The sequence below is a fragment of the Polyodon spathula genome, chromosome 14 (genome assembly GCF_017654505.1).
Source record: "Polyodon spathula isolate WHYD16114869_AA chromosome 14, ASM1765450v1, whole genome shotgun sequence".
Taxonomy (NCBI): domain Eukaryota; kingdom Metazoa; phylum Chordata; class Actinopteri; order Acipenseriformes; family Polyodontidae; genus Polyodon; species Polyodon spathula.
This window is the reverse complement of record NC_054547.1, coordinates 3,142,506-3,164,970: the sequence shown is the minus strand read 5'-3', so window position 1 is coordinate 3,164,970 and position 22,465 is coordinate 3,142,506. Positions and strand designations below refer to the sequence as shown.

The 22,465-nt window shown below is 37.1% G+C and overlaps 1 protein-coding gene across 4 annotated transcripts in view; it reads left to right on the top strand.

Annotated features, from left to right (window-relative positions):
* Positions 1-7,147: 7,147 nt before the first annotated feature.
* The window catches only part of jak1 (Janus kinase 1), a 28,092-nt gene continuing 12,774 nt past the window's right edge, over positions 7,148-22,465 (top strand). Inside the window, exons 1-6 of one of the 4 annotated variants that reach the window (XM_041269682.1) lie at positions 7,148-7,376; positions 14,381-14,586; positions 15,944-16,067; positions 19,829-19,982; positions 20,845-21,008; positions 21,394-21,739. In XM_041269682.1, coding sequence (XP_041125616.1) covers positions 14,406-14,586; positions 15,944-16,067; positions 19,829-19,982; positions 20,845-21,008; positions 21,394-21,739 — 969 coding nt within the window. In that variant the 5' untranslated portion in view covers positions 7,148-7,376; positions 14,381-14,405. Of the gene's footprint in view, positions 7,381-14,377; positions 14,587-15,943; positions 16,068-19,828; positions 19,983-20,844; positions 21,009-21,393; positions 21,740-22,465 lie in introns of all 4 variants that reach the window. The other 3 variants (XM_041269681.1, XM_041269680.1, XM_041269679.1) reach the window with 3 other exon arrangements.

The following is a 22,465-nucleotide window of genomic DNA, read 5'->3' as shown; positions in this document are numbered from 1 at the left end:
AAATGGGGAAAACCTTTCTCTATCTCGGAGTCTAAAATACTAATATCAAACGACACGGTTTTAAAACGCAAGATCAGAAAGGGAAACCAAACTCTTATTTACTCTCCATTAGCTGTTTCCTGACTTTCGATTTTGAGTCTTGTTTAAGAAACTGTCAAATTGATACAAATGATCTCGTCTGGCTAAGTGTTTGGGTTTCCATGAAAACAGACCGGTAATTTTGTGGTTCTTTCGTATTATATTTCCACTGTAACGAAACACTTTACGCAGCCTGAAATGCTACCATGGCAATGCATGTCAGTGGTACTCTGAAATAAGTACCACAACCTTCTAATCTGTGTAAACGATTGTTTAGGATAAAGTTCGCTTGATGAATGAATACTCCGAAACAATATTATCCATTCCAGACACAGTATACTATAAACTTCACGATGATGTAAGGTGTAAATTATCTGTGACCCCCCAATTTAGTTATAGCAATAGAGAATGTACTAAAGAGAACTTCGAGTATGAATAATGCACTAAATGAAAGTTTAAACATTTAGTGAACAGCAAAACAATAACCAGTAGTAATATAGTACAGTATATAATATATTTGTATCAGTAATTGTCAAAAACTGCCCTTGAAGAAGCCTGCACAAGTGCAATTATTGTAGATGTGAAGAAAATAATTCTAATGGCATTTTACATAGAACACAGCGCCATCAAGCGTCAAACTTTTAGGCAAGGAACTTAACATGGCACATCCGACATAATGGATGATCAGTACAGGTATGGTACAAACTGGCTTACTGTAACTGATAGCTCTACCTTACCTAACCCACCTATTTATTTTAGTTGAGGTTCTAACCTATAAAACTTCCCCTTTGATGCAGGATGACGAACTTTAATGAGAACTCCTTCCTCTAGTTGTTCCTCGGTGTGCAGAATTCAATGGGAACTCGCATTTAACATTTGATACACATACGGTTTTGTTTTTAGGAAGCCTTTAATGTGGAATTTGATCCAGGCCTTTGATCCTGATGCGCCAAGCTCATGGTCCACTGCAGTGCTCTAGTAAATCAGCCGCAGGTTATATTTATTGAGTGCTTTCTGACACCACAGAGTTCACTGAAGCCTGTTGTTTTGTGTGGCCCCTCCCCTCTTAACGGTTAATGTTGTCTCATGGCACCTTGCCTCAACACGTCACTCATGCCTCCAGAGTACGCCTGACAACGTGCAAAACTTGTCAAAAAGAGCTTTGAACCACTTTTATAACAGGTTTGAAGGCTGAATAATTGATATCTGGAGTCAGGTGCAGACAGTGATTGTAATCAGACAGGTTGCCTGATTAACTGAGCTCACTGTACCAACATGGATTGACATACCAGTCTGAACTGGTCAGGTAACAAAGTAGGACCACACAGGAGCTGGTGAATTGGGATTACCCGTTAAAAAAACAAACAAACAAAAAAAAACACACAAACCCCAAAACAACTCTTTATTATTATCATTCTGTTTACTGAATGCACTTGAGCAGTATGAATGGCCTCAGAGCATGCAAATTCTATTCATGCAGTCAGTCTGCTGATGCGCTTGTTATGTCTTCCTGGAATTCTTCGTTCTGTAGCCACTGCAGTCTGGAAACGATTACGCAGATGGATCAGTCCGATGCGATGGTCCTGGACCGGTGTGATTACCTTCTGCCTTCCAGGACATGGCCTGTCCCTCACAGAGCCTGTTTCCTGATTTCTCTGGACTAGTCTACTGATTGTTGAAGCAGAACATCTCATTCTCCGGGAAACTTCTCTCACAGACAGGCCACCTTCAATCAGGCCGATAGCAATAGGCGATCTTCATTACTCAAGCGGGGCACGTATCCTTCGTTAATTAAAAGATGTCTTTTTGAATGGCTATTTACACAGATTCTTAATCTGGCTCTGTGTTCAAAGGGACAGTTTGAGATAGTTCAGGCTTTTCAACTCACAACTCAATGCATTCTGGTAAGCGTAGTCCTGCTTCTCTTAAAGGTAAGAATGGTACCTGAGACAGGTAAAACGGACCAGAATGCATTGAGTTGTGAGTTGAAAAGACTGAACTATCCCAAACTGTCCCGCTGGACACAGATTCATATGGTCCCCTTAACATAGGCCTACTTTACATTAATTACCTCGAAATAAAACCCAACTCGTGAAATACAAAACGCGTGGAAACTTGTTTTATTTAAGAAAGGGGTTCTCCAGTCATGGCCCAATAATGTAGCCATGATTCATTACATAATACCATACTGTAGCACTGTCATTCTTGCCAAACCGCCCACGCAGTTTCGAGTCTGAAGCTTTTAGCTTTTAGCAAAAAAAAAAAAAAAAAAAAAAAAAGCAAAGAAAGGCTGTTATTTAGATCTGTTTGTTAATAAATGTATAAAGATCAAGTTTTCATGAAGAGACCAATATTTAAAATGCCCATTAAATTTCGTGTTTCGGTAAATTACTGCCTCCAGTTCTTGGCAGTGTCGTACTCCAACATGTGATACAACCGCACGGGAAGTTCCTCTTTTGAGAGGCAGGCTTTGACTCTGGGTCTTAGTGCTCGCCTTTTTCCGTCCGAGTTAGTTGCGCAGCCCAATTATTAAACGCGTTCAGACATTTGTATTTGTTTTAAGAGTTGGTTTTGTGACGCTTTGCATACAAGTAATATTAAATGAAATTAATAACTAATTAGACAAAAATTAGGCAAGCACTATACGTTTACTTTTATTGCATGTCATGCGTATATAATACGATATATATTACGTACTTCCCTATATTATCAGATATATAATATATCTATATATATATATATATATATATATATATATATATATATATATATATATATATATATATATATATATATATATAATTTTTCAGTGAAAATAAAAGCAAAAATAAACACGGCAATGTAAATAAAACCCACTTTGAAATCAGTGCTTTTTTACACTTTGAAAACCCGAAAGATGAAAGCAAATAGCATGTTCTGTTTTTCTATTTATTTCTTGACGTATTTGTTGTGTCCAAAATAACTGTTTTTAAAAACAGGATGTGTTCAAAATTAGTTTGTGTTAAAGGGGAAGTTACCTCAGACGTTGTGGTTTCTACCTCGTGTGTTAAAACATGATCCTATGATAAACAACATATAGACGAGTGTTCTTTACATGTTTGCAGATACAGCTAACTTATCAGTTATGCATTAGGAATACAAATCACAAAAAACTTCTCATCTTTTGATTTCCGGATTATGGAAATATGCGTTAAAATATAATGCAGTCTATACACAATTGAGTCCATATGTATTGCATTCGACCCTGGTTATAATGGTCCTGTAATGGACCGGCCACTCTCAAGAAAGAGAAAGCCCTTGCTGCACTTACGGATGTACAGAAAAGGGCTAATGGCTTGCCCAGGATTTAGTACCCCTGTTATTATACAGGTTAAAAGAATGCCATCCCCTAAACATAGAAAAATAAATAAATAAGAAGGGATAGAACTGGTTTACGAAATCCTAAATTGGTATTGGTAAAGAATCTGAGAAGTCACTCTTTTTACACAGAGGATAATAAATGCATGGAATGGGTTAGCAGAGGAAGTTGGAAAAGCTAAAACACTGGATTGTTTAAAACAAACAGAGATGATCCTGAAGTTAATAGCGCTATGCGTGGAGGAGCTTTGATTGTCTCTTCTTGCCCCCAGCATTTCTTATGCTCCTATATGTCCACTTTTTATAATGGAAACCCACATGCTTTTGGTGCTCGAAAATAACTTATTTTTTCAAAGGCTGTTGTTTTTCTATAAAATAGAATAAAGAGTCACACATCAGCCTAGAACATATTCATGAATACCAAACTGTATTTCATTCACTTCGTTAAAGCATATACCTTGATGCAATTCCCTTGTATTTTGAGTTAACGCACCATTAAAACCCCACACTACAGGGTAATAGTAATATTCAGATATTACCAGCTAGCCTCAGAACACAGACCCAAGGAAAGGGTTTCCTTCCCAGACAATCAGCACTATGTTAAATCATCAGTGCTTTTCAGCAGTGCTATTCCCTTTTGTCAAAATGTGACTCCCTGAGTCCCTGATGAAAAAGGCAGATAATCTATAGTATATTGTATTGTAATATATTAGTTTTTTTGCTGCACTGTTTTACCACATGATAGCACTGTTTGCAAAGTGAAATCCCAATCAAATAAACAGCAGCTACATCACTTGACTTCTGGTGGCACATTGTGGTCTTTCTGTGATGCTTCACCCTGTAGGAAGTGTGTTCTCTATTCCTTATCACTGTCTCGAAATTTGTTTTCAGAAAATCCTAGGGGAAGATGAGGCAATATTCCTGGAGAGGAATTTAAACAGCATACATCTAGGAAGAAATGGCTCCATTGCTTTACAATTTTGCCTTTGGTTTCCTCATTCCAGAAATACTGCCACCTTCAGTGGCGCTATACTACACAATAGCACAATATACTACACTATATAGTATTGATATGATAGTAGTTTCTTTCCATGACGACTTTCTGAAATTAGGAAATCAATTACAACACAGTTGGAGACTTCGAAAAGGACCAGCAAGGAAGCATTAGTAAAGATCAACATTGACATGGAGCGAAAAGGATCTGACATTGGAAGCTTTTCCTTCTTTAAAGGGTCTCTTTTGCTGCAAAAAGGGAAATGTTTTGCATCCTTTTTGCATAAAAAAAACACTGTTGTGTTACAGAAGGAATTGATTTTGGAAACATTAAAAGAGCATGCAACCAGGTGTAACAGCTTAGGTTTCTAGTAGAGTAAGATCTGTGTAATTTATATTTTAAAAGGATTCAAATATATGTTTAAAATAGAGTATCTGTGATAAGCTTGCGTTTCCTTTATTGTTTGCATTTTAAATACCACTAATAATGATATCATTGCACTACTGAATGCTTACATTTCACGTCCTGGAGTTTAATAATCATATATCATGCACACATGCAATTCAAAACAAATGTATTATTTGATAATAAAACAGTGGCATTTATTTATAGAATCTCTACTTTGAACCTTGTTCTTCTGTAGTTTTAGTATTGGTTATTCTAATGTTCCTTTATAACTGTCTATATAATAGAGGAACACCGTTTTAACAGATGTACTGTATATGTGTACACGGTTAGAATGGTTTGTGTCTTGTGTTTTTATGTATGCATAAATGCAAAACTTAAATAAAATAATTTAAAATGTGCAACATAATATATAATACTACTTCCCCCCCAGCAGCAGAACAGAAACCCTGAAATGCATGAATAATACAAATAAAGTTGAAAATAAACCCAATCCATAACTGCATTGACATCTGTTTGCAATAATCCTCTTCACATCACCATTTACCAAAGTTACTGTTATTTATCTGATACTTTTGCCCAAAAAATGCATCAATATGTATAATGTATTGCATAATAAAATGCCAGTCATCTACTAAAAAAGCCAAAGCAGTGGAAATCATATGGGATGCAACCACAACATACCCTTAAACTGAAACAATGGGATTTGCACATGTTTGCATTCATTCTTGTGAAAGTAACATTGCATTGTGGATTATATAAAACATGTAACACCATATGTTGTTTGTTACTAGTTATGCAACATTGACGGTTGGATTTTCCTTTTACTAAAACAGGTTCAGACTGCAGTAAGGAACAGAATAAACGTGTCAATAAGTTTTAAAAGATATATGACATGTGCAACTGTAATGTGGGAATAAACACATAAAATGTATTAATGTTATTAATTAAGTTTTTTCAAGTAGCTACAATATGGAGAGAAATAAACTAGATCTCCTTGTATAAGCCAATGATGGGACACAGGTATTACAAAAACAAAATAAAATAGAATCTAATTGTTTTGGCGCTTAATTGTTCCTGTGCCTTCGCAGAATAACAAGGCACAATAAACTATGTTGTACAAAATGCAATATAAAATAACATATTTGAAAAGCATCTTCAACACTAGCTCCCTCCATGGGAAAATAAAGAAGAATACATATTTTAAAATAATAAAGGTAATAACCATAACAGCTGAAAAGAAAGAAGCAATGTTCCTGAAAAAAAAAAAAAAAAAGTTTTAGTGAAAAGCTGATATAGCTTCAAAATAAAACATTAAAAAATTAACTAAATATGTGTTGCAGGTGTTGATCTATCTATCTATCTATCTATCTATCTATCTATCTATCTATCTATCTATCTATCTATCTATCTATCTATATTCTGGAATATAATATTTTGTAATTGCTCTTTGTGGTTCTGCTGTCTGGATAAGATTTGTGCAGAAATCCCATATGACTGTCGCACCTACGCACCTCTGTATTGTTTGCTTGTTCCTTTTCTTGTTTCTTTATTTCCCTCTATTGATACAGAAGTGAATAATCAATGCCACACAATGGAAACTAAAATCAAATAAACATTTAATAACTTGCACGCAATAACTGCATCAAAATTCTTCCAACTGTTTTTTTTTTTAAGCAGACTCACAAATACATTCTGTATCCCAGTCACCATTAATCAAGGATGAGAATAATACATATAAAATAAATAGGAATATTTATGTGAATGTGGGCACTTTTTCCTAATTCTTAGTCATAGACAGTGTAATTGTTTTTTGTATTAATAAAATGTAACTAATAAAATAAGACAAAGGCCCTGTATAACTAGGGTTTAAATGTTAATGTACCGTTTTAATAATAAACATTTTTAAATGTATTAAACACATTAAACATATGCGATGTGACACTAAAACAAGATATTAACAAATTCTTTCTTTCTTTCTTTCTTTCTTTCTTTCTTTCTTTCTTTCTTTCTTTCTTTCTTTCTTTCTTTCTTTCTTTCTTTCTGTCTTTCTTTCTTTCTCTTTCCTACCCTTTTTATCAATTTAAAAAATGACGTTTGGAAATAAAAATGCTAATCTCCTTTATATAGGGGTGATGTTATATCAAAACCATTTTGTTTCGCTGTAATTAGGGCTGTGATTGTGTCACGGCGGTCGCTTAGCTATGATCAATACGGTTCGTTTCGTTTTTGTTCAGCACCTTCATGGTTAAAGGCTACACCATGATTGAGCGATCGCTGATTGGTTGCTGGGGCTTTCACTCGGTCAGACGGCGACAGATTTTCGGGAATGTCAAGCCTTTGACAGGAAGACTCAGTTAAGCGCTGTTGTCTGTGCTGAGCGCATGAATTTATTGAAAGAAAGGCGAGGAAAAGGGGAATTCAGTGTAAAAACCCACTCAGTTCCATATTAAATTAGTGTGATCCATCCGTGACTGTGCCTGCTATCAAACCGGCTCCGCATGAAAAACAAGAAACTGTTCATGGACAACAAGACACGGAAGTAGGTGAGTTTATATGCCAGCTATTAACATCAGAGTGTTGGTCGGTAAAATAAATAAACAAACAAACAAAGTTTCCGTGTGAAATGGTAGTGATGCGCTTCGCTTTGTTAAAAAATGGGGCTTCATCAAAAAAATTAAAAAGCTGCTACAGTCTCCGAATGGGTCACATAGAATATTTATTCGGAATATTTGTGTTTCCAAATTGCAGTTTTAAGCTGTCTTAAATATATCTCAGCAAGGCAAAATGTACGTATTTTTTGTTGGTGATGTATGTAATTTATAAAATATCAAAACTTTGTTGTTTATTAGTCTGTCATAGTAAAAAATAAACGGTGAAATCTACAGTGTAGCTGAGTTGGCAAATGTTCAATTTCTGAAGAGTACACTAAAAAATGACAGCGTGTAATTTGACAATACAGAGTCAAATCGGCAACTGTTTAAGGTAATCATATGCAAAACTTTCTTCAAAATACTCACGTAACATTTCCTAGAAGAGACTGAGACATTGCCGTATTTAAGTCGTTTCTAACTTTATACCGATACTGTGTCCCAAACAGAGCGGGAATAACCATTAGTCATAATTTCTCAACAGGATTTTTTTTTTTTTTTTTTTCTCTGTAGAAATGATACAGTTTATTTCCAGGAATACTTACCAGTCCAGCAGTGTTTAAATCTCCGTACATACCCACGAGGTATACGGAGGAAAGTTACTGAAAGTGTAAAGCTCCTGCTTATTTCAAAGGAAAAGTATTTAAAAAAAAAAAAAAAAAATGTATTTTTCTGTTCAGGTGAAACTATTAATAAAATAAATATCAGAGCCAAAGTCCACTTTGCTTATATATATATATTCATATGATATATATATATATTAATTAAAGAGAGCGAGCTAGAGAGAGCGAGTCTCTCTCTATATATATATATATATATATATATATATATATATATATATATATATATATATATAATCAATATATATAATCAATAAGTAGAAGAAGGAGAGGAGAGAAGAGAGAGAGTAGAGGAGGAGCGAGATGTTTCCCCGTATCGGTAGACGTGCAAATATCTGGACGTTTATGTCCCTTGTTAAAGAGAGCAGTAACACGGTCCGTTTGTATTTTCAGATGTTTAAATATATACATGTATCTGTTTATACAGAACACCCTTAATGCACTCAAAATAACTCAAATTGGTGATATTTTAAATGGAAATTTAATATAAGCAATTAGCTGGCCTTTATATATATTTATATATTATAATTTAAGGTACTGGGGATAAAACCTGTTTATTTCTAATTGTTTTTTAGACTTCTTAATTGGCACATGATAGAGATGAAACAGTAGAGTGCAAGTATCAGCGTATCTATAAACATTAATGTCCTGTGTACTGTCTGTTGTATTTTGCAGTTCTTTGTAAAATATGACATTTTCCTTTTGAACTTTTTTCCTTGCATGAACTACCACTGTGGTTAGTTAAAGTAGTGAAAAACCAGTAGCCCTGCATTAAAATGTTTTACAGCTTTGTTTTGTTTTAATAATTGGCTACCCTGTAAAATTAGAATAAGGTCGGCTTGCAGACAGATGTTAATTTCTTAAGAAAGAAACACTTAGTGGAAAGAATTTTTTTTTTAAAATACACTCTATCCTTTCTTCTTCCGAATGTACTTGTACAGTACGAGAAGTCTTCTCAGCTGGAATGTCAGTTACTCATTTTAGAGTACAGAAATGATGCTGATTTTGAGTTCAACTGATGTTTTGATGTCATGTTTACCTTCATATTTGTAATAATTACTTAGGTAGGGCTTGCTGCATATGTTTGAACTGTGTATTTGAAAGTATAAACTCAAGAGTCAAGCTCAAGTATTTACAATATTATTCTAGACTTTTCTTGAACAGAACAGTCCACTAAAACAGCTCCATGAACACCAAATGTACTAGAAAACAGACCTTCACATTTTTTTTTTCTAAAAGTGGAATCCCTTGGTGTCTATACTACGTTCTTCCATCATTTAGCCTTGATGCGCAGCCTGCTTGACAGTCCAGTTTGTATACGGTCCTTGGAGATGGTTTCAGATCCTCATTGAACCCCCTTGCTTATATGTCCCTATTTTAGACAATGAAACATCCACAAAAGGGGATTTAAAAATATCCTAAAACTCCCTTTCACTGAACCTCATTGGAACAATGTCAGCTTGTTAATCTAGGAAGCCATGGCTGAGTGCTACTCAATGATAGCACATAGATATTTTATAGCGGTTATCAGTGTTTTAACTGATGGGGAAGCAGTGGAGGCTTGGTGCACAAGAACAGTAATGGAACCAAGATAAGATGTTTGTTAAGTCTGTTCTCATATTAATCCTATTAAGTTTTTTTTTGAAAATACATTCAGTGAGCTGTTTCATAAACATCTAGTTCCAACACAGCAGTAAATCTGGAATTGTTTATAACTAGGGCTTCTGATTTTCGGTTTTAACCAATAAAACACCCCCGATACAAAAAAAAAAAAAAAAAAAAAATGAAATCGGTGGATAGGCAATAAATAGTGGAATAACTGTGGAAATGGTTAATCAACTCACGTTGACTTTACCCTTTTCACGTAAACAAAATAAAACCTGCTACAAAAATAATAATAAATACATTTCCCTGTGCTGCTGGGCAATGTTCCGCCTTCCTGACTGGTATCTATCATTGATTCGTTCTGAATACTTTAAACCCGCCCCAACTACTGAGTGACAGCACACTCTATTGGAGAATCCGCTTGCGAGATTTAAAACGAGATTACAATCAGGATTGGAGGCTTGTTAGTGGGATTTAAAGCTGTATTACAGTTAAGATATGGAGGGTCTAAAACAGAATGTGCCTGTGACCATAGGGATTTCATTGTGGAAGACAGCAAAGGAAAGAAGATACAACTTAAGTGTGCAAGTAATGTCGAGTTACTATACATATTTTGACACAAAAAAAACTAACGCTCAAGAATTTTGGAAAGTAACTGAAAACACTAATTTGATACAGTATAACAAAAACGAAAGCCCCCGAAAAAAACAGATTTACATAAAACTCAAAAATATCAAAAAATAAGCACCGAAAAATACAATTTAATAAAACCACCAAAACAGAAGCCCTAATTATAACTCACAGCTGGCTGTGACATGTCATTAGATACGTTTGTAAAACAATTTTAAAAATGTTCTGTTTCACTTCTCGTAAAAGCTGGAATGTTTATTATAATATATAACTGTTAGGGTTACTAAATTTGTAAGTGAAAGTTGAAACGGTTAACCCAGAAACGGCTGCAATGGAGGCATTCCTCACACCAAGGCTGCCATAGCTGGGTGCAGTAACATAAAGAAACCACTAGAGGCAGCCCTGCGGGCTGGAGGACGTGCCGCAGTGGTAATTGGTTGTTTCCTTCCTGCTGATGTCAAAAGTTACCCACAGTGAACGGTAGCACTAAATACTGTTGTGATTGGGAAGGTAGAAAGGATGAAAGGTAATGGGAACTTGCTTGTTTTGTGTGAGGGAGGGCGGTCCTGTGCTTGTTTGTAAAGTGTACAGCCCAGTAATAAACAGGACAGGGCACCTCATTTTGTTACTGGAATTTAAGTTGCAGATAAACAGAAGTGCGTTACTGAACACAACTGCTCAATCAAGGAACAACAACATACACAAACTTTTGAGGATGTATTAATTGTTTGGAACAATATCGGTTTCCTTCCTCCCTTGCAGTGTTGTGGCTGACATTCATTGTAGTTATAGTACATCCCATGCAGCTGAGTTGTTGTGCCATCACTTTAGTAAAGTTGTGCGCCACGGTGCGGTGTTTCACACACAGAGCAATAGGGCGTGTTGCACTACTGAGTGGCCCTGGCCATGCCTGTACTGCCAGCTGTATCGCTGCTCCTTTGTGTTGGGGTCTGTCATCTTCCTTAGCCTGCTGCTACTTCTGCAGGTACTTTTTGTTACACAGATGATTGGTATCGACCAGGTTCATGGTTTTCATAGGTTCATCTCTGTCTTTCCAGTTTTTATAAGAAACTAAGATTATATCATTGCATTGCACACATGTGCAGTCGTTTCATTAGGGTCTAATGAAAAAATTTAAATGCACTGTGCTTCTATGAACAGTATTTAGTCTTTGCTTTCAGGTAGTCACATGGTGCTCTAGATGTTAGAATAGGGGTCGGGTCACTAACCCTGTTCCTAGGACCTAGAGCCATAGGGTCTTCTGGTTTTCATTACAACTCATTTCTTAATTGCCTAATTGAACTAGTTTTTGGCTTAATTAGTCTGGATTAACATCTGTTCCAGATTTTTTGCCACCTATGACATAGACACCTATAAAACCTTCAGGATTGGGGCTCTCCAGGACCAGGGTTGGAGACCCCTGTGTTAGCAGTACAGTATGTCCTTTGACCAGGTAACTCCACATTTTGGAACGCTTGACCAGATTTGTTAAATTGTATATTTTATTTTACACAGAGATACTTTCATTTTATACACGATTTCAAAGTAACACTAAGATTGACATTAAAGATGACTCTACTGTGCTAATTTCCCACAGTCCTATGTTGTCTATTAAAGAGAGTAAAAATGCAACCAATGTGCCAGACGGCAATCTAATTTGGTTTGCTTGGGTATCAAATTGTAGAACGTTACAAACAAAATTACTATCGTTGACCACATCAAAAATACTTCACAACAGGGAGGACTTCTCTGTAACCATAGAGAACGTGCGGAAACTACGTAGTTTCATGGTATGCACGGGGAAACTTCAATCTGAATAATAATAATACGTTTTAGATTGCCTTATCCACTACAGCAAATACTGTAGAAGAAATATATTGGGAACTTGTGACAATTATGTTTTGAGAGCTGTGCCTTTAAGACATGAGTGTCTCATTTGTGAGGCTAAAGGTCATGCGAGATTCTGAGAGTTGGGAGTAAATGGATGACGTGTGTTTTGTTGCTGCGTATTGTCAATGTACAGCGAGTGTGCCCAATGCCTATATGTGTATAGAATTGATACCGCTACTGAAGGGAAATGAGTTAGGATTTGTAGAAGTGAGATATAACCTGGTAGAGTCTTCTGAATTCACTCTTAGTTTCTATTTGTTATTGCAGTGAAATTATCACCTACACTTACAGGAAGGCTGTGTGCATGAATGATACAAATCTGTCTGTGTAGTCAGCAAACTCATAATTCTGTGAATACCTGCCTTTAATTGTGTGAGCAGAAAAAGCAAGTAAGAAAGTAATTATTTGTGGTTTTATAATACTTCACCACTGTGTGCTTTTTCAGTGAAATATATATTTTAGCTTTCTAAAAGGAAGTGGCCATTTACCCCAACAAAAAAACACAACAAAATGAAATCAGAAATCGTATTTTTCTAGAGCACCGATACATTTTGTATTTTAGTCCGTGTGCACCCGGAAGCGATGAGCAACTCTCTGTGACATTAAGTATAATGTGTTTCATGTAGAAATTTACCAGAAGCATTGAGTCATTTTTTTTTCAACCCTTCATTGCTGTTTCCGTGCTATATGCTGTGCAGTGTCTAACAGTGTTTCTAAAAATAGCACTTTAAAGGGTACTGCAATCAAGTAGTGGCCTGTCCCAAAAGGCAGACTGAACCAGTACAACACGATAGATTATTCAAACTCTTCTCTTTTTTAGAATTGCTTGTAGTTTAAATTATACTTTTTTCTTGTGACGCCTCAACCAAACAACCCCTGTGATGGTCAGCTATTAATAGCGTTTATTTATAGAGGGATACTCCTTTTTCTCAGAGCAGGTTCTGAAGCTCTTTCCAAGTACCAGCATTGGGGTTGCTATGGTTATAGTGACGGAACACAGGAGGTTTGCGTCTGTTCTCATTGAGTAACGCTCTCGCTGCTTCAGTACAGGTTTGCCAGGCATTTGTTGGTATTTTGTAAAAGGACCCTGCCAGACAACCTGTCTTGATGCGACTACTGTAATTGACCCAATACATTCCCACCAGCTTATTCCATGAAACACAGGTTAGGGACATTAGCCAGTTAAGTTCTTAGAATGTTTGATTGAGGTTAGTTCCTATCCTAAAATATGATGGGTACTGTACTGTATGAACACTGCCTGGGCATTGATCGGGGGAATGTGCTGCATGCTGAAGATGTATACATGGTGTCCACATTGAAAAAGGGTGAAGAAGAGATGTGAGGGATGTTGTACAAGTTTATCGAAGTGGAAAACGGTGTCGCAGATCATCTGAAGCTCTCCGGCGACTGACTGACTGACTCGCTGACATCAAGCCTGCTTGTGTACTGACACCATTATGAATGAAGAAAAGGGATTTTACATGATTTTATAAAATTGGGTGCTACGAACTGCTTGTCATCTCATGAACTTTGAGATGCTGACTTCACATTTTCAGAGGTTGGATTTTTGGATAGATTTTGCCCTGTCACCAAATATCGCTGCCATATTATGTGCCTTTATTAGGTTTCTGCTTGATAGAGGTGCGCTGCTTCCACTTTACAACCACTACTATTTCACACACACACACACACACACACACACACACACACACACACACACACACACACACACACACACACACACACACACACAATCTGCTTTGCGTTTGTGCAGTGGACCCTTGTTTGATCCAGCACACTACCAATGAAATGTAATGTTGGATGGGTGTTCCCAAGTTTAGAGTCCTAAAAAAGTTAGATTTTTTTTTTTTTGCCATTCATTTTCTAATGTTATTTTCTGCTGCCTTCTCCTTCCAGGACCCCCTTGTAATGAGATGTATATCTCAAGGATTCGATCCTTGTTAAATAAATAGTATTAGTAAATGTGTTTGCAACAATGCAGCCTCATCTTACATGCCAGTACATTATTGGCAATGATATTTGCATGCACATTGTTTTATTGTCAAAATGTTTTCAGGCCAGAGGGGAAAGAGCTGCTGGCTGTGCTGCCATTTTCTTCAGAAACGTTTTTTTTCTTTCTTTCTCAGTAGGATCTGACTATAACAGGCCTTTGTGATGGAACTTGGTAGGGCATTGTGTATCAAGATGAAATACTCAAGAAGGACTGAAGGCCAAATCCCTGTCTTTCCGAAAGGACTGGGAATCCACTTTTACCTCCCAGATGTCAGTCCACTGGAGTTTTTCAAAGGAGACTACAGAACAGAAGATCTGTGTACAGATGGTGCCAAGAAATGCAGTATGTACCGTGTGCATGACTTTCAGTATTACAGGGTTAAAAATGACAGGATGTTAAGTTGCGTAACTCAGTGAGGCCGGGGCGGTTTCAGAAACCGCTGGCAGAACTAACACCTTAGTTCTTGCATCCCAAATCACAGTTTACACTTTAGAACAATTGCTCCACCTTTCAAATATCTGTTGATAAAAAAGACAGAGCCACACCTGCTGCCTGGTGTGTGAAAGATGTTCCCTCCCAGACCTGCCCTAAGTTTGACTCTAGATTGTTAACTTCTAAGATGTGTGTTCTGTACGGAATACTTTAATTACTGTGATCTATATAGTGTACTGTGTTTTTTTTAAGTCAGCTCAGTTCAAGTATGTGCATTATAATATCCCAGAATACAATGCTGCCTGGGTGGAGATAGAAATAAGATTAGCGTTGCATAGCAGTTTGATCCAATTCTGGTTTTACTATGAGTTTAATAAGACACACCTGAGCTTGTAACAGTACCTATACACTGTAGCTAATCAAGCTTGTATTAAAACCTGGAATGGGTGAAACTGCTATGTAACAGGAGTCTTATTCCCATCTCCGCTAGGTATTATTACAGTGGTTTAAGTGTTGTGGGTTTTGTGATTTGGGCCACTGCTGCTACTTGACACACTTATGTGGTCTTGACCTGCTTGCAGTCAGAGTTGTGCTGTCCAGTCCTGTGCTGGTGTTCTGCAAACATTCCCATTCCAGGAAACCCAGGAGACAGCCTGGATGGACAAGCTGGCACAGGGGGGATTTTTTTATTTTTATTCTATTCTCCAGTTGTTTTGCACAGTCAGTGCTACACTTTGCATTTCTTTAAACAGGTAGTTGTAGTATTGCATTAGACTTGCTAGAAGGTTATCCATGTAGTTGTGGGACAGTGAGGTTGTGGCACACCTTCACACCCTGGAAAACATTTTTAAATCTGTGAGGCCTTCCAGGGTCCATACAGAATGCCACTGAGCAGGACAAAAGTGACATTCTCAAGGTCATTTCCATTTCTAAAAAGCTGACACCAGTGTACGTAAGTGTCCATTTTTTTTCCAGCTCCACTGTCTCTTTACCTCTAGATCTGGTTGTTTACTGTACATTGGCCTGCCACTTAGTAAGTAAAAAGTGTTGACTCGACTTGAGAGAGTCAGAGATATGCAGAAACTGAGAACTGAAATATCAGTATTGCCAGTTCAATCTTGGGGAACAGCACATAAGTACACTGTGTGATACAGTTTAAGTTTTGAGGTCATTCACATGGGGAATGTATTTCTCACATGCACGACGCTACATTTTGTCATTGTTTTCTGGAAAGTTAGGCTAACATGTTTGATCTTTTGTGTACCAGATATTTCACCACTTTGTCACAACCTGTTTGCGCTCTATGATGAGGGCAGGAACATTTGGTATCCACCTAATCACACATTTGAAGTTGACGAGAACACAGCCATCAAGTTGCATTACCGGATGAGGTAAGTGTGGATCTAAAGTGGTCAAGGAGCCCATGTGGAGAATGATGGGCCCTATAGAAAAGCAAAGCAAGATTTTTGAAAGGAAAAAACTATTTTAACAGCATAAAACTAGCAATGCATTGCTCCCAACAGTTTTCTGTTTCTAGTTGTAATGAAGTTTTTTCTGGCTTGTTTTATTACATTAATGTCATTTTTATCTTCCTGTTATAAAATTTGCCTTTGACCTTGCACTTTTTATGGAAATGCTGTATCAATTCTAACGTAACCCTGACCTGTCAATTCGCACGAGACAGAAGGTCCTGATGTGTAAAAAACTAAAAACGGAGGATCTCTGAGAATTACTGTACGGGACTAAATTTCACTGATGTTCTGAATCCACTTGTATATGTGGTGAATTTTTTAGCCTTGTGCGAATCGGGCCATAAACGTAGATGTGCTGTGTAAATAAGAATAAATATTAACTTAAAAAACATTTTCTTTTAACTGATTGCTGCTGCTGACTTCATTAAATTTTAGTTAGCAATTCAGATTGATTAATTGCAATCCCTTCTGCTGTTGAATTCTGGCATGAGGTTTGTATTGTTAATATGTTTAACAGCTTGGTATTTATCTGCTGTGTCCCATGCATGTTTTGTGGTAAACGTGCACTAAAAAATATGTTTTCTTGTGGCAAAAAAAGAAACCTTTTCCTGAATTTGCAACTTCCTGTTTACTTGCAGAGGCTGTGTAGTCTTTGAGCACCTAGTTGATGGTAGATAATTTGTATTAACTCTGTAATTCCGAAGCATTTTTTAAATGGAAAAAAAGCTATTTTATTTAAGTAACTAGATTCTGTTTCTTGTACAAAACATTTTTTTTATCCTACACGTAATGAACTGCATATGCATTCAATTCCCCCAAACCCACCAGCTGCATTTATCACAGCTGCTGTTTTCTTTTATAATCTGGTATGTTTTTAAAAGCTGCTGGTACGACTTGAGCTACACCATTTAAATTGAGTCCTTGGTTAAAACTTGAAAATTTATTCAATTAACTGCTTACTGTGCTTGTGTAAAACTCCACTCACCGTTTAGTAGAATTGACTCTGCAGCAACCAAAGTACTTAGCCACTTCAAATGGATTTTGGTAGTGTTTGGTTGTAGCTTCTTCATTGTTTAGGCATTAGGGGGTTTTGTAATTGAAACCACAATATTCTGTACGGAGTTCAGAGTAGAACCAGCATGTAAACATAGCAGCTGAAGATAGCATTTATTGTGTCACTCAGCACTGAAGCAATGCTAAATTGGGAAAGAACCTTTTACCCTGGTTAATCTTTTAACAAAAAAAAAGTAATGAAAATGACCAGTGTGCAGCAAAAGGATTCAATGCTTTTTTTTCTTTTTGACATTTGCACTGTTTGTGTTTCTTGTGGAGCATATCTTGCTGATCTTGGTTCTGCATTCTCCTCTGGTGAGTCAGGATCAGTGCAGAGTAGACGCTTGCACGCCCAAGATTCATTTCGACTGATATTGATACTGATACTGTTGCGAATGAAGCCTGAAACATAGCATCATGGCTGCTCATAGTTATTGAAGCTTATAACTGCCTGTCGAAAAAAGCTTTGTTCTTCGCCAGTTATTTCTGGGCTGGAATGCTTCAGTTACTGAATTGGCACCCAGTCACCGCCAGTGCTTTAAGTTGCCCAGTCGTTTCACTGACAACCAAATAGTTTCAATCCAAGAGAAAGGAAGCGATGATGATGATGGTGATGATTAAGGATACGATTTTGTCACAGTGGTCACGGAAATCGTGAATTTGAAAAAAGTCTGTGAAATCTTGGAAATTAATGTAAAAACACATTTGGTTAGGCACTGCCTTTATTTCCTTTTTAAAAATGCAGTATGCCATGCACTGAAAATACTAATCTGCGAGTGTCTGTAAATTGTTTGGTTGTGTATGAGCGCAGCATTTACATGTAGGCCCGCGAATGAGATTTGTATTTTGTAGCTGAGCGAGCTTTTAAATGAAGACAGATCGTATGGTACAGGTAATCTTCACATACATACAGCACTTGTTAATTAATTTTTTTAAACAAAAAAGTGGGCTTGCATCTTTACAAAATCTAATTTAATACTTGCATTGTATTTCTTGAAACTTTTTCATACAATGTAGTGTACCCAAGTAGTCTCTTGAAAATAAATACTTTAAATAAGTTTCTTTAAAACTAAACATTGCTAAACAAAATACTTTAGACTGCTGCAAACTGTAGCTAAAACGAGGTTTATCTGTTTTGTAGTCATTTTTTCAGATCGTTGTGATGCCCTGCCTGTGTGTAACTTTTCAGCTGTTTTTATTTTGAAAAGGGGGAGTGCTCTGTAGGCTACTTGGAAACAACCAATTTAAAAGTCTCGTTCTTATTATTGAAGAATATTGATATACTGTTTCATTTTGAACACGGCAAGGAAAACAATTAGATTTTTATATAATATATGTATAATGTACATTTACGCTGGACGCACACAGAGAAATAGGAACACCATTTATTTCAGAACCCGTCTGCCTCACTACACAGCTGGTGTGACAGTCTGCATCCTACAGTAATAATAAAAAAAGAAAGTTACATTGGTTTTTACTCTAAAGTAACATTTAAACTTGCCAGCAGTCAAAAGCAATAGTCTTTATAGTATTGGTTTTGGTGTGCTATTTAAAGCTCTTGTGCATGTTGATGTAGCTAAACCTATATTTGGTGGCCTTTCCGTGAATTCTTGTTTTTTTTTTTCTGCAACTCGCCCATGAAATATACAAAAAAATCACTGTGCCAAAATAGTATCCTTAATGATGATTTAAAAAAAAGTAACCAATTGGATTTGAAAAGCTTGGTAATAGTAATGGTGCTCCTTTAATCTCTCTAATCCTCTTTCGCTGTTTCCTGGTTTAAGGTTGATCAGGCTAAATTCGAAATACACTGAAATCTGGTGATCAGTGTGACTAATAATCATCCCTGGGATGAGCGGGTCTGGATGGGTTTGCTTTTCTGTAAAAGGGCCTGTGTGTGTGTGTTGTTTTTTTTTTTTTTTTTTTTTTTTTTTTTTTTTTTTTTTAATTTAATGGTTGGTAGGTCACTCACTCAGATACGAACACACTGAAAACTTTTTGCAAAAATCCCACATTAACCACACAAATTTTTTGTATTGCTTTTGCACCATCTAACTCTGGAAGCACTCTGCAAATGAGACCGGGTTCACTGAGGGGTTATACCCCTTCCCTTTCTGGTCATTTTTTTACATTTCCAATACTTAATGTTGAGTGTATTTAAATGATTTTTGATTCTGTTAAATACACCTACATTCAGGACATTCCCCACATTTTGAAATGAAATGGTGAAACAAGTGTCTTTGCCAGACTTGTCTAGCAGTGCTTGTCTCAATATCTTCCAATATGCAAAATGTAATGTGTCAGTGTAGCTATGGTTTGACAGCAAACAGTGTTCCTGTTCAAATGTAGTTCAAATTAAGTCAAAATGATCTACTGCAGTCAGACCATGTGACCTGCAGTGAGAGCCAATAGATTGTTAGCTCAACAAGAGTGACCAATAATGTTATTAACGCTAATGAGAGGCAGGAAATGCTTCCTGTTTAAACAAACCACAAATGCCTAAGCATTGATTTTTTTTTAATGAGGTCAAGCAGCATAGAGAAACAACTTGAAAAATCTCTTCAGTCATCTTGGCATTAGACAGATTGTATTGGATTGATGCTGATAGGAAAACATTTCTTTCACAGGTATTACTTCACAAATTGGCACGGGACTAACGAGAACGAGTCTCCTGTGTGGAGGCACTCTTTGAATAAACAGAAGAACGGTTACGCGCCACAGAAAACTCCAGAAGGCATTCCCCTCCTTGATGCCTCATCATTGGAGTACTTGTTTGCACAGGTAAACAGACACAAAATAGACTGTGCAGAATGTTTGCAGATGCCTTGTCAGATGAAAATATGGTTTCTCAGGAAGGAATGACCTAAAGTCATTTACTTTGTATAATCATTTTTTTTTTTGCATGACAAAAACCTCAGTTTTTTTTGCTGGATGCACTAGTATCTGATAAAAAATATTTCTGATGGTAAATTTGCAATCAGTTTTTTAAAATGCACATGTAAAAAAAAAAAAAAAAAAAAACTGCAGGGAGGCTGGAAACATTCTCGTGGGAAGAGGGGATTTTTCCTATTCAATCATAATGCAACCCTCCTCTTTTAATCCTCCTTGTTTTGGAAGGCTTACACCAGTGGGATCTAAGTGAAAGTGCAGTAGGAATTTCCCAACTGGGTTACACGACATGTTTTCATAGTGTGCATCTGTGTGAGTGTTCCGTGATTTGTGCTCCTGTCTAAGCTTATCATTTTTTCGTGTCTAATAACAATTTCCTTGCACATGCTGGCTGAATTTGTTTTGGAAATGTTGGTATTGGTGTACAACATGCAGCATGAAATAGTTTGGTTTCTCTAGTACTGTATAATGTTACAGTCCAGAATGACACATTAAGCACTATGTAGCTAGTCTGTTTTGTGCACTCTGATGTGCCAAAAGGCAGTACATTCAAGTGAAGGAGCTTTCATTTTTAAAATGGGGAGTTTAATCTAGTATGGGAAAGATCATTATGGTATTTGTAAGGGGGGGGGGGGGGGGGGGGGATTGAAAAGTTGCATTGTGAAAATCTTGCTGTTGGAATGCAGTGGTTCTACAATTGCATACCCAGTTGTATCACTCTGACCATTGACTAAGGTATTGTTTTGTCTTTCAGGGGCAGTATGATTTCATTAGGAGTCTCGCCCCTGTTCGCAACCCTCGGACTGACCAGGAGGTTCATGAGATTGAGAATGAGTGCCTTGGAATGGCAGTGCTGGCAATATGTCACCACGCCATCCAGAAGGTGATACCCCTGCCAGGGCTTGCTGGAGAAATCAGGTTCATATTGTATTTTGTTATGAATACTAGATCTTTCTGTCATAGTCAGTATGAGAGAGAGGGAAAGAGAATTGCAATTGTTAATCAGGTACCTTATTTATGTAGTACCCTTTAATTTGAACACATTTATAATGTTTTATGACATTTTGGAATACTGCTTTAGTGGAAGGCACATCAATCTCTATTATTTACAACTTGCAAAGGATAGTATTCTACAATCAAGTGTGCATGTGCTCTTACCCAGATCCAAGCAGCAGTGTGTTACTTGCAAGCAGAGCTTTTGGTGGCAGCATATTTAAGCAGAGAGATGTGAAGCATTAGAATAAAGAGCAGTTAACTTGGAGGTAAAACCACAGTAACTGAGAGATTTCCCTCCCTCTCTCAGTTATAAACGATACATCCCTGAAACTCTGAACAAGACCATCAAGCAACGGAACTTCTTGACTCGCATCAGAATAAACAATGTGTTCAAGAGTTTCCTGAAGGAGTTCAGTAACAAGACCATCTCGGACAGCAACGTGTCGATGCACGACCTCAAAGTGAAGTACCTGTCCACCCTGGAGACTCTGACCAAGCACTTCGGCTCTGAGATCTACGAGACCTCCATGCTGCAGATCTGTGCGGAGAACGAGAAGTCCCTCTCAGAGCACTTCGGAGGGGCGGACCTTCCTCTGTATGAAGTGCAGGTGGCTGGCAATGTTGGGATACAGTGGAGGCTCAAGCCGCTCCATGTATGTACATTAGACTTCACTACAAGTCCATTGTTGGCACTATTTGGCCCAATTTCACGCTGTAATCACTGTCATGATTCGGTGCGAGTCAGCAAATGATGCTACAATCATGCTTTTTATAATTCCAGTTGTTTCATGTTTACATTTTACTCCTAAGTTACATTTATTTTTATAGTGTGCATCCTTTTAAACCAGACTGTTTAACTTAAACGAAGGTGTACTTTAACACAACGTAAGGCAAAGTGGAAAACCCATCCTGATAGCCTTAAGGGAATATATTGATATATTTGCATCCCGCCGTCATTAGCACAATTGAAGTGACCCCACTGGCAGAGAAAACTAGCACGGTTTGTTTTTTCATGTTGTGAAATATGGATTCAAAATTCAAACAGATATTGTTTTATTTTTAATTGGCGGAGGAAAAAATAAGACTATAGAGAAAAAAAAATGTCAGATGTAATTTACACATTTGTTTTCTGTGCGAGATAGCTTGCATGAAATGGTACATTAGAAGAGACTTTTGTTTGAATGGTTGTGTCAGCGCTAGTAACATTATGCCAGCTCGTTTGAAATGTACTTATCCAGGCAGAGCTTTCATTTCCCGCCTCTGAACTGTGACCGGTTTAGACTTCCCTAGCTCGCTCTGTGTGAGCTCAGTGCATCTAGAATGAAGATGCTATGTGTCTGGGTATGTTAGTACTGATGGTAGCACAGTAACCCCAAAAC